The sequence below is a fragment of the Heptranchias perlo genome, chromosome 36 (assembly GCF_035084215.1).
Source record: "Heptranchias perlo isolate sHepPer1 chromosome 36, sHepPer1.hap1, whole genome shotgun sequence".
Classification (NCBI taxonomy): domain Eukaryota; kingdom Metazoa; phylum Chordata; class Chondrichthyes; order Hexanchiformes; family Hexanchidae; genus Heptranchias; species Heptranchias perlo.
The window spans coordinates 7316244-7332232 of record NC_090360.1 but is presented as its reverse complement, the minus strand read 5'-3'; the positions used below and the strand labels follow the sequence as shown (position 1 = coordinate 7332232).

Below are 15989 nucleotides of genomic sequence, written 5' to 3'. Positions count from 1 at the left end.
AATTATTCATCAGAGACAAGGCTATGCATCAGGCCTCTTATATGGGAGACTTTCCTTTATTCGCTGAGACATAGAATATAAGAGCAGGGAGGTAATGCTAGAACTGTATAAAACATTAGTTCGGCCACAGCTTGAGCACTGCATACAGTTCTGGTCACCTTATTACAGGAAAGATGTGATTGCACTAGAGAGGGTACAGAGGAGATTTACAAGGATGTTGCCAGGGCTGGAGAATTTTAGCTATAAGATTGGATAGGCTGGGGCTGTTTTCTTTGGAACAAAGGAGGCTGAGGGGAGATTTAATTGAGGTTTATAAAATTATGACGGGACTAGATAGAGTAAATAAGGAAGACCTATTTCCCTTAGCAAAGGGATCAGAGACCAGGGGGCATAGATTTAAAGTAATTGGTAGAAGGATTAGAGGGGAGCTGAGGAGAATTTTTTTCACCCAGAGGGTGGTGGGGGTCTGGAACTCACTGCCTGAAAGGGTGGTAGAGGCAGAAACACTCAACTCATTTTAAAAAGTACATGGATGAGCACCTGAAATGCCGTAACCTACAGGGCTATGGACCAAGAGCTGGAAAGTGTGGTTGAGCTCAATAGCTCTTTTTCGGCCGGCATGGACACGATGGACCAAATGGCCTCCTTCTATGCCATAACTTTCTATGATTCTAGATTGAGGCAATGCAGTGAACTGTGCTGATAGATTTACAGGTCAGTCTTTTTTTTTTGGTTGCAGCGCAGTAGATTGTCCAATGACTGAAAGGCGTTCTGACCTTAACATGGGGACATGAGATACACTGCAAGCAAATGATCAGAGATTATGGATCTCACTGCGATACAGAATAAGATTCCAAAAGCAATCATTAATATCTCTCTAAAGCAGAAAACTGCAGCTGGGTTTTTCTTTTAAGGACTATTAAAAGGAACTGCATCATTCCCAACCCCTCCCCAAGGAAGCTTTTACTCAAATGTCTTAGGTATTTTCAAGTTGCCCTGCACTTAAGGAAGAGACAGTAACCCTTGATCAAATTGATTTCTCCTTCACTGCTACACCAGCTTTACTGTACAAAAACAGTTATACAAAACAGGGTCTTGCATTTCAGTCAGTGACTGTTGCATTAAGTTTTGCTCATTCTAGGCAAAGTGCGAAGGTGAGTAAGAGCAGGGGTCATCCATTCCAACTGATTGGAAGTTCAGGACCCAATTTCTGCCACTAGATGGTGCAGGGGCAGAAATTGAGAACTCGCAGAAGACACTTTTGGCCCCAGTTATCCAAGAAAAGATTTTTTTTTTTTTAATTATTGAAGTCCAGTCAACCACATTGAAGAGGGAATTAAATGAACACTTCACAGATATTAAAGGGTGCAAGGAAAGAGCAAGGAAATGGGTTTAAGAGTAGAAAGCTCCAATATTGAGCCAGCACTGGCACGCTGCGGTCAGATGGCCTCCTCTGTGCTGAAATATGTATAATTCCATGTAACCACCATCCGTACAATGCAGAGAACATTCCAACGTTTCGTAACTTCAAAACCGCAAAGGTGAGTCTCTAACATCTTTGTCAGGTAACAAACATACGTACAGTGAACTACACCAGTACCGGCTTATTGCTGGGTTTCACTTGTGAATCAAGGGTCTGTCATCCTTGTGAAATAAAGACCAGCAGTAGCATCATCCACTTGAATATTTGTATTTTGTTTTAAATGCATGCGTAGGAACTTTATTGATTTGCACTTGAGGTACTATTTGGTGTTAAACGCAGGTGGAGAGATAATAATATAGGCCGATTCCTTAAGGCTAACACTCTTTGGACAAGTTACCATGGTATCTGCCGACTTCTCGTGCCTGACTGTTCCTATTCATATTGGCTTGAACAAAGGAACAGGAGTAGGCCATTCAGCCCCTCGAGCCTGTTCTGCCATTCAATTAGATCACGGCTGATCTGTATCTTAACTCCATCTACCCGCCTTGGCTCTGTAACCCTCAATACCCTCGCCTAACAAAAACCTATCAATCTCAGTTTTGAAATTTTCAATTGACCCCCAGCCTCAACAGCTTTTCGGGGGGGGAAGAGAGTTCCAGATTTTCACCACCCTCGATGTGAAGAAGTATTTCCTGACATCACTCCTGAACAGCCGAACTCTAATTTTAATACCATACTATCTTTCCACTGACCAAACCCACAGTTAACGTTTTTCCTGAAATAACTCTTAAATCCTTTTCATGCATTAAATTATTCATTGTGGACCAGTGTACGGTTTGGTTCTGAAGCAACATAAACGAGATAAAAGGTCGTAATGGTTTCATCTTTACACTGCAATGAATCCAGTGCTAATGCAATGTTGGTCGAAAGTCTGTAATGTAAACTTTAATGGGATATTAAAGGTATGGATATGAAATCAACACTGTGGAGCTCAGCAAGTTTACCCAATCAATAGCAGAACTTTGCAAACCACGTCAGTCACAGGTCCAATCTCTGATCTTTGTGGGTGCCATAGTGCAATGGTTATGATTGCGGACTAGGAATCTAGAGGTCATCCATTAAAATCCCAGTGTGGCAATTTGTGAAACTGAATTCAATAAAGCTCGTTAATAAAGAAATGTAAAAACCCAACGGACCGGCTAAAGGGAATCCCGCCACTTCTAGCTGGTCTGGCCTACACCATTGCAATCCCACCCTACGTGGTTGACTACACAAGCCCGCTGAATTAGGCTAGCAAGCCATGCAGTTGTAACAACAATCACAATGAAGTGGTGGTTCAAAGTGACTAAACACCACCTTCTTAGGGCAACTAGGGATGGGGCAATAAATGCAATCTTTCTCCACCCACCCCAGCTGGAAATCGGCATGTTCCCCCGCTCCCCGCCAATTCGCAGTCGAATACCCAGTCGGCTCCCAAATGAAGGCTCGGGCGTGAACGGTGCAAACTTGGGCAGTGGCCACTCAGCCCCTCGAGCCTGTTCCGCCATTCAATTAGATCATAGCTGGCACTCGTGGAACTGCACCTCAGCAAGGCACTAGTATCTTCAGGAGATGAATAGAGAAAATTGCACTGGCAAAATAATTCAATTTAATCTTAAACTTCACATAAATGACATGACTCAGAAATTTACGGGACAGAAGGAGGCCATTCAGCCCATCGTGTCTGTGCCGGCCGAAAAAGAGCTATCCAGCCTAATCCCACTTTCCAGCTGTTGGTCTGCAGCCTTGTGGGTTACAGCACTTCAAGTGCATTTCCAAGTACTTTTTAAATGTGATTAGGGTTTCTGCCTCTACCACCCTTTCAGACAGTGAATTCCAGACACCCACCACCCTCTTGGCGAAAAAAATTCTCAACTCCCCTCTAATCCTTCTACCAATTACTTTAAATGTATGCCCCCTGGTTATTGACTTCTCTGCTAAGGGAAATAAGTCCTTCCTATCCACTCTATCTAGGCCCCTCATAATTTTATACACCTCAATTAAATCACCTCTGCCTCCTCTGTTCCAAAGAAAACAACCCCAGCCTATCCAATCTTTCCTCATAGCTTAAAATTCCCAGTCCTGGCAACATCCTCGTAAATCTCCTCTGTACCCTCTCTAGTGCAATTACATCTTTCCTGTAACGTGGTGACCAGAACTGTACGCAGTACTCTAGATGTGGCCTAGTGTTTTATACAGTTCTAGCATAACCTCCCTGCTCTTATATTCTATGAAGTATACCGTTTGCCTTCTTAACCGCCTTACCTACCTATCCTGCTACCTTCAGGGATCTGTGGACATGCACTCCAAGGTCCCCCTGTTCCTCTACACTTTTCAGTATCCGACCATTTATCGTGTATTCCCTTGCCTTGTTTGCCCTCCCCAAATGCATTACATCGCACTTCTCCACATTGAATTCCATATGCTACTTTTCTGCCCACCTGACCAGTCTATTCCTGCAGTCTACAGCTTTCCTCTTCACTATCAACCACACAGACAATGTGTATCATATGCAAACTTCCTCATGCCCCCTACACTTAAGTCTAAATCAATGATATATACCACTAAAAGCACCTAATACTGAGCCACGCGGAACCCCACTGGAAACAGCTTCCAGTCACAAAAACACCCGTCGACCATTACCCTTTGCTTCCTGCCAATGAGCCAATTTTGGATCCAACTTGGATCCAAAGGGTTAAATTATGAGGACAGGTTGCACAGACTAGAAATGCATTCCCTCGAGTCTAGAAGATTAAGGGGTGATCCAATTGAAGTATTTAAGATGATTAAAGCAGTTGACCCTATTTCCTCTGGTGAGGGAGTCCAGAACAGCATCAAAGAGTTTAAATTTAAAATGAGAGTTAGGCCGTTCAAGGATGATGCCAGGAAACGCTTCTTCACGCAAAGGGGAGTGGACATCTGGAACTTTCTTCCCCCAAAAAGTTGAGGCTGGGGGTCAATTGAAAATTTCAAAACTGAGATTGATAGATTTTTGTTAGGCGAGGGTATTGAGGGTTACAGAGCCAAGGCGGGTAGATGGAGTTAAGATACAGATCAGCTATGATCTAATTGAATGGCGGAACAGGCTCGAGGGGCTAAATGTTCATATCTTCCTAATTCGGTTGCGTCAGAATAATGATGGACTCCCACCCAGGCCTAACTAAAACAGAGCACGGTGTAAATATACAGGTCAGTCAGCATCTCTGAAAAGAAAGATTCTAATGTTTCAATGTGTGTATCCCTCATCAGACACTGACTGTCGAAAGATTTACACCTGAAGTATTAACCTGCCTTTTCTTTTCCCAGATGCTGTCTGACCTGCTGCGTATTTCCAGCATTTTGTGTTTGTATCCAGATTTCCAGTTTTTCCTTTTTTTATTTCTCATTTATGAACTATCTGGATAACAGGGAGATTATTTTGTTCCCCCGCTTTAAAAAGCACAAGAAACGCTTTTCTAGAATCCAGCTGCTTAGTTGAGAGTTCAGATTCCTTTTTGGCAGCAGGAGGCTGACCTAGTCCAGATGTGCACTGAGTTCCCAGCATTGTATAAATGTCCATTACAATTTAACAGCACCGCGACTAGAAGCAGTTTTTTTGGTGGGGGGGGGGGGAAATAATGAGAAAACGCACCCATGAAAACAGCAACAACAACTTGCATATATATAGCACCTTTAACGTAGTAAAACATCCAAAGGTGCTTCACAGGAGCATTGAACAAAATTTGACACCGAGTCACATAAGGAGATTTTAGGACACGTGACCAAAAGCTTGGTCAAAGAGGTGGGTTTTAAGGAGCGCCTTAAAGGAGGAGAGAGCGGTAGAGAGGTTTAGGAAGGGAATTCCAGAGCTTAGGGCCAAGACAGCTGAAGGCACGGCCGCCAATAGTGCACTCAAAAATCACTGGCGTATTAAAAGATGACCGATATATCTGCAGTTACAGTAGCCCACCACCCACAGCTGTATTTATGTAGACTTACAAGTAGCATGTTCTAATTTAATTTTTCCCACTTGGTCTCATTTGAACCCAAGGCTGTAGGAGGCATTAATTCAGATCGTGATTCAGAGCTAGGTCAGGGGAAAAGCAAAGCACAGCTGGCAAAGCAACGACAGAGCCTTTCCACTAAGAGTCCTGGCAGCCAGTCTCCACAACCCAAGAGAAAAAAAAAAGGAGACCTTGAAAGCAAGAAAAGACTTGCCACTGGGCAGACAGCACTGAAGAACACAGTCCTGCATAAATACATTGCACTGCATTAGTGTTTAGTGCAGTGATTTAAAAAAATGCCACTGGCTCTACTGTATTGGCCCAGATTTTGCTGCAGTGGAGCATCTCGCAGCGTGCCCTGTTAATTAGACTTTCTCCCCTCACCCTTCAGCTCGAAAAAAAATTTTGCACTGCAAATTGCCGGAAGTGCGAGCTGACAACCAGAGGGCAACGAGGCATCTGGGACCTTGGTGAGCGACGGGACCAACAGTCTATCCCTCCTTAACCAATGAGATTTAAGGAATGAGAAAGCTACAGAGGATCGGTGGAGGAGGAGGGTGAATTAAGAGTCAGATCAGGTAGAGAAAGAGAAATAAACAGAGGGAAGGCAAGGTTGACGGCTGAATGGCACATATTGTCCAGCAATTCACATCACAAGGGACATCACTTCCTTGCCACAAATTGCTGGACGATTTACACTCTAATAATGGCGTGTACATTAAACGCGTCGGTATTTTGCCAGCAAATTCTGGCCCATTGTATTTGCAACAGAACCAAATACTCGCAAGAAATTTTGCTCATCTGATGACATGGGACCTTGTGCAGTGACACAAAAAGCGAAGCACAGGAACGCAAGCTAAAAATAGTTTGGGGGGGGGGGTGCTTTAATATCAAGGTCCTTGCAGCCCAGTCATTACCACGGCAACACATTGCCCATAATAACAGCTTCCCCCTCCCCGACTGCCTTATTACCGCCCAGATTCTGTACGGTGAACCAGGCAAATCCCCATCTGATCAATTAGTCTCAGGCTAGGTAAGAAGAGACCCATGGAGTTAGGCCCAATGACATGCTACACCATCGCACTGGTTGCTCAATTATTACCACGCCATCGTGAGACGTCAACCATCTGGTGGTGTAACACCAGGGGATAATAGTTTATTCAGACTGACGCTCCCAGAGGGTCTCGGGCAGACTGGGGAAAAGCGGAGGTTTGGCTAAGCATGTGTGCGTCAACTCCAGTAAACAGCTGGAGCCAATAAAACGTGAATGAGCTGTGGTTACTGACGAGAGTCCAACTTGCCTGTGCTGCTCCCCGCCCACCACCCAACATAGAGTCATAGAGTTATACAGCACGGATAGAGGCCCTTCGGCCCATCGTGTCCGCGCCGGCCATCAAGCCCTGCCCACCACCCAACAAGTGGACGCTACACATCCAATAAGCAAAATAACTTCAAAGTTACTAAATAAATTAACCTAACATCCTGTCCAATAGATTAGAGGTTTAGAATGGCAACACTAGTGATCGCGCCTGATTCCGTCACCCAAATTTTGCGTTCCAAGATGCTGAATTCAATTAAAATCGCCCAGACTGCGCCCAGCACTTTCTCCTGTTCCCCACCCCCCACATTACAGCGTCTGCACTCCTTTTTTCTGTGTGTTTCTATTAGACCATTATACACAAAGGGAATCATTTAGCTGCGAGGGCTGAACCTGAGGAAATCTGAAGTGGTTGCGTGAGTTATAGAGACAGCAGGCTTGCTGTGTTGATCGTTAAAAGGTATATCTCTCAAACTACAGAATGACAGCTGATTCTAGTCAGATTAGGCAGCAGTGCTGCCTGCCTGCCAGGTCTCCTCTGGCTTGTTAAGAATAATGAGCACAATTTGAAAAAAAAACTTTGCAGCTTGCAGAATTTGGCTTTTCTGACCAGGCATTCCTTAAATATTTGTTTTTATAACCTCTCTGCTAGTACTTCGCTGTCCAAATTTTAAGGTAAACCAATTAACCCTTCGCACGCCTTGGCGAGTTCACGCTTGAAGTTCACTATTGTTCCGTGGATCACCGAGTTTGCTCAACCACGGCCGAGTGCACTTTTGCACCGAGAACAGCTCATCAGTCAGCTCTTCACAATCGTTTCTGCCGGAATTTCATAAGGAACGAAGCTCGGTAAAAGACGACTGCACAACTTGCATTAAACTACCTGGGTCGGAATGAGACGCGATTTCGGGATCATTAAACATTTTGCATTGTTAACAATGGAGTCATTTTAACACTCCTGGAAGCTGGGATTGTTCTCCTTAGAGCAGAGAAGGTTAAGGGGAGATTTAATAGAAGTGCTCAAAGTTATATGGGGTTTTAATACAATAGGGAGAAATGGTTTCCACTGGCAGGAGGGTCAGTAACCAGGGGACATGGATTTCAGGTAATTGGTAAAAGAACCACAGGGGAGATGAGGAGAATGTTTTTTTACGCAGCCAGTTGTTATGATCTGGAATGCGCTGCCTTAAAGGGTGGTGGAAGCAGATTCAATAGTAACTTTCATAAGGGAACTGGATAAAGGCTTGAAGGGGAAAAATTGGCAGGGCTATGGAAAACAAGCAGGGGAGTGCAACTAATTGGATAGCTCGTACAACGAGCTGGCGCAGGCACGATGGGCCGAATGGCCTCCTTCTGTGAATCGTAGAAATTTACGGCACAGGAGGCGGCCATTTGGCCCATTGTGTCTGTGCCGGACGATGAAGAGCTATCCAGCCTAATCCCACTTTCCAGCTCTTGGTCCGTAGCCCTGTGGGTTACGGCACTTCAAGTGCATATCCAAGTACATTTTAAATGCGATGAGGGTTTCTGCCTCTACCACCCTTTCAGGCAGTGAGTTCCAGACCCCCACCACCCTCTGGGTGAAAAAAAATTCTCCTCAGCTCCCCTCTAATCCTTCTACCAATTACTTTAAATCTATGCCCCCTGGTTTTTGACCTCTCTGCCAAGGGAAGTAGGTCCTTCTTATCCACTCTATCTAGGCCCCTCAATTTTATACACCTCAATTAAATCTCCCCTCAGCCTCCTCTGTTCCAAAGACAACAACCCCAGCCTATCCAATATTTCCTCAGCTAAAATTCTCCAGTCCTGGCAACGTCCTGTGCTGCACGATTCTATGATCTATGATTCGTCAAAACCAGAAACTGGATGACAAGGACTGAATAAAACAAAAGGGGGAGGAAGAAACGATTAAATAAATGTCAAGAGTCAGGTATGCTGAGTCCTGTCACAAAGAGGAAGCTAATGGGTTTAATTGTCTGCGGATTGTCTGGTGAATAATAAACAAGATCACCTCAGTCAGGCAGTGAATGGACATTTACTGACTATTTGCGAGAGTCGCCAGCATAACCAACTCTTGGCTTTTACCCGTTATTGCTCGCCTCTCTGTAGGATTTGCTCATCTTCCAGCCTCCAATTCTGAGGAAAAGTCTGTACACAAAATATTAATCTTTCTTTTCAGACACAAGAACCAGCATTTTCGGTGTGTTTTTTTTTACATTTAGAGATCTTTGATAATTCAGATCCTTTCGAGTGACCGAGATGGGAACTAATTAGACCCCTAAACTCGAAAAGGAAAGTGGAACAAGTAAGTTAGCATGCCTTCCTCATGAGTGAGATACAAGTGATACAATGAACTGGTGTAAGAGTCTATTTATAAAATATTCAATCACATCACCATTAAATATGTATTTTTCATACTTCATAGCGATGAAGTCCCAATTCAGAAGTTTGTACTCTCAAAGCTGCCTTGGTAATTGAGAAAGGATGGCATTTAGAATCACATTGTAATCCCCACCACAATTTGACGGCATTACTTTTGGGACCAGCATTTTTTTCGACCGTTGCAAATGATGGGGCTTTTCGGAGAAGGTCACACTCATAGTAGACACAGCTGGTAGGGGAGAGATACCAATGAGGAAACTGCAGCTAATGAGGAAGGGGAGGTGGCCCACTTGCACTCATCTAGGTGCGACAAAGCAAGGCTCTGGCTAAAAATTTTAAACTTTGGAAACATTGCCAGAGATCACTACAGCCTTAAGGCAGCCGCAGTTATTTCAAATCTGTAACTATGTTGGAAGGAGACTGCCATTAAAAAGCTTTCTGCATTGAGTTTGATTAATGAACTATAAAACAGATCAGTCAAAAGGAACAAACACTAGTTTTAAAATACACTTGTCTGGAAAAAGGCCCAAGATTGCCTGAACATGGGTAGTATGATTTTGTTTTTACATAAAGTGGTGGTTTAAACATGCACTGAACATTAGACGAGCCACAAGTCAATGGTGACAATGCTGTTCTTGTGTTTTGCAAAACAAGATTCAAAAGTTTTTGAAGGGGAAGTACAGGCTGATTAATTTATGCAAAACCAGCCCCATTAAAAGCCATACAACTAACAGCCTACTGTGAAAATGGCTATCCTTAACCTTCTTACAAACTTTTCAATAAACTTGTTCTCACAAATATAAACAGTGAAAGAATATTCTCACAATACATTAGGCTAATATAGGCACTCAAATTTTTTTTTTCTATAACCCTGTGTTAAAGAACACAATAAGGGGGGTTACAATTAATACGCTGGTCTCCCTAAGACTGAGTAGCTGAGCCACTAGGATGAGCACAGCCCTCTGTTTGATCCCTGATTAGTTTAGTCAAGAATACGAGGTGCCCGTTCTTGATAGTTACCCAGCAGCCCTTGCTGGAAGAGCAATTTATGTGGGTATCAGCTGCGATGCCTCCCAGAGTCAAATACCCTGCCAACATGCACCGTCTAAGCGTACTTTTGATGAATGGCCACTTGGGTGAGACACCGATGGGCCTGTGGAACTGGACGCTCACAAGTAGTCAATGCCTCGAGGAGAAGGGACGGGGAAGTGATTATGTGACGAGAAGATTGCCGACACAAGTTCCCAAAACTGAGAAAGAAAAAGAAAAAGAAATAGAAATAGAAAAAGACCTTTCACAACCTCAAGGCATCCCAAAGCACTTTACAGCCAATGAATTACTTTTGAAGTATAGTAACTGTTATAATGTAGGAAACGCAGCAGCCAATTTACGCACAGCAAGCTCCCACAAACTGCAATGTGATAACGACCAGATAATCTGTTTTTTTTGTGATGTTGATTGAGGGATAGATATCGGCCCAGGACACCGGGCAGAACTCCCCTGCTCTTCTTCCAATAGTGCCATGGGATCTTTTGTGTCCACATGAGAGGGCAGATAGGGCCTAGGTTTAATGTCTCGGGCCTAGGTTTAATGTCTCTTCCCAAAAACAACACCTCCAACAGTGCCGCACTCCCTCAATACTGCACTGGAGTGTCAGCTTAGATTTTTGTGCTCGAGTCTCGACAGTGGGATTTGAACCCACGATGACGAGAGAGCTACCAACTGAACCAAGGCTGACAGTATCCCATCAGATAGGTTTCACTTGTTCTCTGCCAGTCTGTGCCATACAGAAGGAAGCAATTCCCTTTTAGGCAAAAAGCAGGCCTTAGGCATCTCAGTGCAAACCCTGCTTCCCAATGACTCAATGAGATGCTGGCACAGAAACAGAGTTGCTCATCCTTCCCAGCAGTAGGATGAGGAATGCAAGGAGCCCGAGATGGGATGATATGTGGTGAGGTGCGGGGGGATGATGATGACCGGTTATATATACGCGTGGACACACACGGACACGGACGGACACACACGCACACGGACGGACACACACACACACGGACACACACACACACACACGGACACACACACACGGACACGGACACACACACACGGACACACACACACACGGACACACACACACACGGACACACACACACACGGACACACACACACACGGACACACACACACACACGGACACACACACACACACGGACACACACACACACACGGACACACACACACACGGACACACACACACACGGACACACACACACGGACACACACACACGGACACACACACACGGACACACACACACGGACACACACACACGGACACACACACACGGACACACACACACGGACACACACACACGGACACACACACACGGACACACACACACGGACACACACACACGGACACACACACACGGACACACACACACGGACACACACACACGGACACACACACACGGACACACACACACGGACACACACACACGGACACACACACACGGACACACACACACGGACACACACACACGGACACACACACACGGACACACACACACGGACACACACACACGGACACACACACACGGACACACACACACGGACACACACACACGGACACACACACACGGACACACACACACGGACACACACACACGGACACACACACACGGACACACACACACGGACACACACACACGGACACACACACACGGACACACACACACGGACACACACACACGGACACACACACACGGACACACACACACGGACACACACACACGGACACACACACACGGACACACACACACGGACACACACACACACGGACACACACACACACGGACACACACACACACGGACACACACACACAACGAGAGAGAGAACGAGAACGAGAGAGAGAACAGGCAGTTTTAGGACTACAGCCCAAACTTGGGCAGCAGGAGCCCGCCGAGATTGGACATTAGCCATGAAAAGCAACTCTTGTTCCTAAAACTACAGTGTGAGGTGGGGGAAGACAGAGAGGGACATATATTACACCAAAATAAAATTGGGGAAGTGTGTGGAAGGAAGAGGAGCAATTACATTATCATGATTCTCCCTCCCCTGTAGTTGCACCTATGCGACACGAGTGCCATGTTCTTACAAAAGAACATGTACAAAAACTTTTTAAAAACTAAGTAGCATTCTGTTAATCTGCTTTATTAGGACTGCAACCTGCATTGTCATAAAATGTATAAATTCTCTCGGTGGTAGAACAGAGTGCTAACCATTCTCAAATGTCGTGACACAGAGGAATTATGCCAAAAGCTTTATTAAGTCATTCTGCTGGTAATTTGAGGGAAGGTACTAATTACTACCATAGCACTCTATTTTTCCGTGTAGAATACATCTCAGCCAAGCACGCCCAATTTACGAATTTTCAAATCCATCACCCACACTTCCAAATTGATGCCGTGTTATGCTTTTAAGATTAAACCTGGTTTGGTCTCATTACAGAAGTTAAACACAGCAGGTTTAACAGAACATTTTGTACATCAGCGCTGGTGCCTCCTAAACTTGGGTTTGATTAGTTTCACACCCCGTACACCAATGTTCCCATTTAAATACACAAGGTTCAACAAGAACAATTTGTACAAGGAGCTCGTGTCCACGCCTGTCGCTCCAGACCAAAGAAAAAAAAAATCAGACGGTCAACCTTAGTTGCTCTCTTGAAAGGGTACTTTAGGTTGCAACTCGCTGTTGCTGCTTTAATCCCAAAGCAGTAACAATACACAAGTCACTGTTTTTAGCCCCAAAAGGTTTTTACCACAGCATTTGCCACAGTCAGACAAAACTTGAAGCTTCAGTTTTGGCATCTACCAACTTAATCAACTTGGTTTTTTTCCCCCACTTGTTTGTACAATTCTCCCATGGCAGACTGCAAGTGTATTGGTTTCTAGAAGCTGCATCCTGTTTTAGGCACATTCCATCATTGTTCCCAGTTATCCTCACTTAAACTGGCCAAGCTTTAGGTGCATCGGAGGTCCAATTGGTTGCATCTGGGAAAGGGGTAGGTGAAGGATGAGGTAAACAGACATTTAAAAAAAATACCCAAATAAATTTGTTCACCGGTATGGATAAGAACAGCAGGGCAAATTTATTGAACCCACAATGGGGAAATTTCAAATGTACCCACAAACACACCTTCTGACCCATCAAGATATAATGGCTTTCCTTTTATTACATTAGTTTTTAAGAGGAAGGCTAGCTAGCATTTCAGATCACCATTGGTCTAGTATAATTATTTTCTGGTTGGATCGTTTTTCATGATCATTCTATTCCCTTACTGGAAGGCAGTTATAGATTAATACTTAAGATTATGGCTAGATTGGCATCAAACTCAGCCAAGCTCTGTTCAAAACGAGACTAGCCAACGTCACCCCAGTATTTAATACCGACACTTTCCCTATCCCCCTTTCTGAAAGTATGTCCAATTTGTGTGTGTCCACCAGTCAGTCATTGGTTCCCTCTTCCACTCGGTCTGGTTTACATTGCCAGCTGATGCAGTGGGCGCTGACTGTCGGTATATCTTTAAGAGGGAGCCCGACCGGTCCTTGACTGGGGCAGAGATCGCATCATATAGAAGGCAAGTATCTTTATAGATAACACTTGATCTCCTGGACTAGTTTAAATCGCCTGAGGGGGTCGGGGAGGAATTTTTCCTTTCTTGGTCCTGGGTTTTTTGCCTTTCCCAGGAGATTGCACGGCTGCTGGCTGGCAGGAGGGCGGGTAGGAATTGTTTAGTCACAATGCTCCGGCCATCATGATGTGGGGCAAGCTTGATGGACCAAATTCTTGCCCGTCAATTTCGGACGTTTAGGGTCAGCATCTCCTTTAATTGAACTTCCTGTTGGGCCAACGCGACTCGTTGAAGAGTCCGGGCAAGGCGGCAAAAACAATGGTTCTTAAAAGTTGTTTCCGGAAGCGAACACGGGAGGACAGCAACTTTTATGCTGACTGTGCACGTTTCTTAGATTTAAGAGAAACTATAATAACCAATATGTGATCATGGAAAGACAGCTTTATACAATGGTTCAGTCACACTCATAAAATGCACACTGGCCTATTACCAAATCATAAGACGATATAAACTGAATTAGAGAGTTTTGCAACATATAAAATGTAAATAAGAGTTTATCAGTTACTACAATTTCCATAATTTAGTATCTGATTCTCGATTTTAATCAGGTATTTTAGTCACTGTAATGTTTCAGTTTTGTATCTTCCTTGAAATTTCTGGCAGCATTTTCATGGTGTGAAAGTTGTAATTTGCGGTCATAACAGTCAGTCAGTTAGAAGAAAGGCCTCTCCACAACAGATAATGGGAAAAATTGAATCAGAAGACAAACACGTTACACTGAAGATTACTGAAAGTCGCAGACAAAAAAACATGGTAAAAGGTACTGTTGACAATAAAGTTCTTACTCATGGCAGTGACAGCAAGAAACAAACATTAATTCATCTCAGGACCAGGTACAAAAGTCTGAGGAAGAAAAGTCCCGGAGTTCAAGATCAAAAATTCCCCAAGTAACAATCTACCTCGTGATTCCCTGTTGGAATTGCCAGCACGTTCAAGGTCAAAGGACATATGAATTATTAAAAAATGGATGATCCTGGATCTGAATGTGGGAAGATTGTTACTTGGGATGGGGGAGATGGGCTATGAAACCCATGGGTAAAATTCTCAACCGACTGCCTACAAATGGGTGGACTATTCGACTGTGCCAATTAATTAAAGAGAAATCCTTCAATATTTCAAATTATCATCCATGTAGCAATGGTCAATGCAATTTGCCAAAATGTACAGTAGTTCCTACATTTGGACAATTAAAAAAAAATCAAAATTTACACCGTACTTACATTGTGTATCCTGAAGAGACAGAGGGCCACGACATGAGCACACCATTTAGCTCCTGCTCCACAGGTACAGCTACACGAGGTTATCCTGCAGCGGTCAAACATAACGGCCACATTGAACGCTCCTTTAGCTTGAGCGGTCTGTGGGGGAACCACTGTGGCACTCAAATGAAATCCTGTTTTGGGGAGGGGAAGGAGAGAAATAGAAATAATTACTGAAGTGAACAATGATAATTTACAGTACACAGCATTATATTTCTAAAATCTTTTGTCTGCATGCACTTCCTGTTGTCACGTTTTTGTATTAACTTTTTACCAATATAAATTCCCATGTTCACGTTTATAATGGAAACTACCTATGTAAACTTGTCACACTGTAATTACACCCCCTCACCGGTGGTGATGCAGTAGCACCTCCCAGCTCCTCAACCTCTACTACAGTGAAAGTCCTACACTTTAACCAATTCTACTTTACTGCCTCCCAAATTGCAACAAGTTTTAATATTTAACTGTAAATAATATAAAAATTATATTATATAAAAATAAGGACAGAATGCATGACTACATTGGGGGCTGAGTTACATCTGCGCACCCTGGTCTAATGATTCCCCCACTTTACCTCAAGACTACACTTAGGTGGACTCCCCTAGTCAAACTCCTCAGGAGGTACAGCTATAATGTTACACAAAAACAAAAGCCAATGTTTTGGTGGCAGATTGCAGCCTCAACAGTTCTTCAAATTCACAACCATCTATTGGCGAGTTTCACTGGCTTCCATTTGAGGCATTAAAAAGAGTATTTATTGATTGTAGAGCAATTGCTCAGAGACTGTAAGGAGGAGAGAAAAGACAACCTACATTAGCTTCTAAAGGAATCAGCCCCATTGACCACCAATGGAATGGTTGAACTACGAGGGTTTCCCCTTGGCTGTTGTCAACTAT

At 44.0% G+C, this 15989-nt stretch overlaps 1 protein-coding gene across 1 annotated transcript in view; it reads right to left on the bottom strand.

Annotated features, from left to right (window-relative positions):
• Window positions 1-15989, bottom strand: part of zswim8 (zinc finger, SWIM-type containing 8) — a 139417-nt gene that overhangs the window by 58918 nt on the left and 64510 nt on the right. The window contains exon 4 of the mRNA XM_067972471.1: window positions 15052-15224. Coding sequence (XP_067828572.1) covers window positions 15052-15224 — 173 coding nt within the window. The remainder of the gene's footprint in view (window positions 1-15051; window positions 15225-15989) is intronic.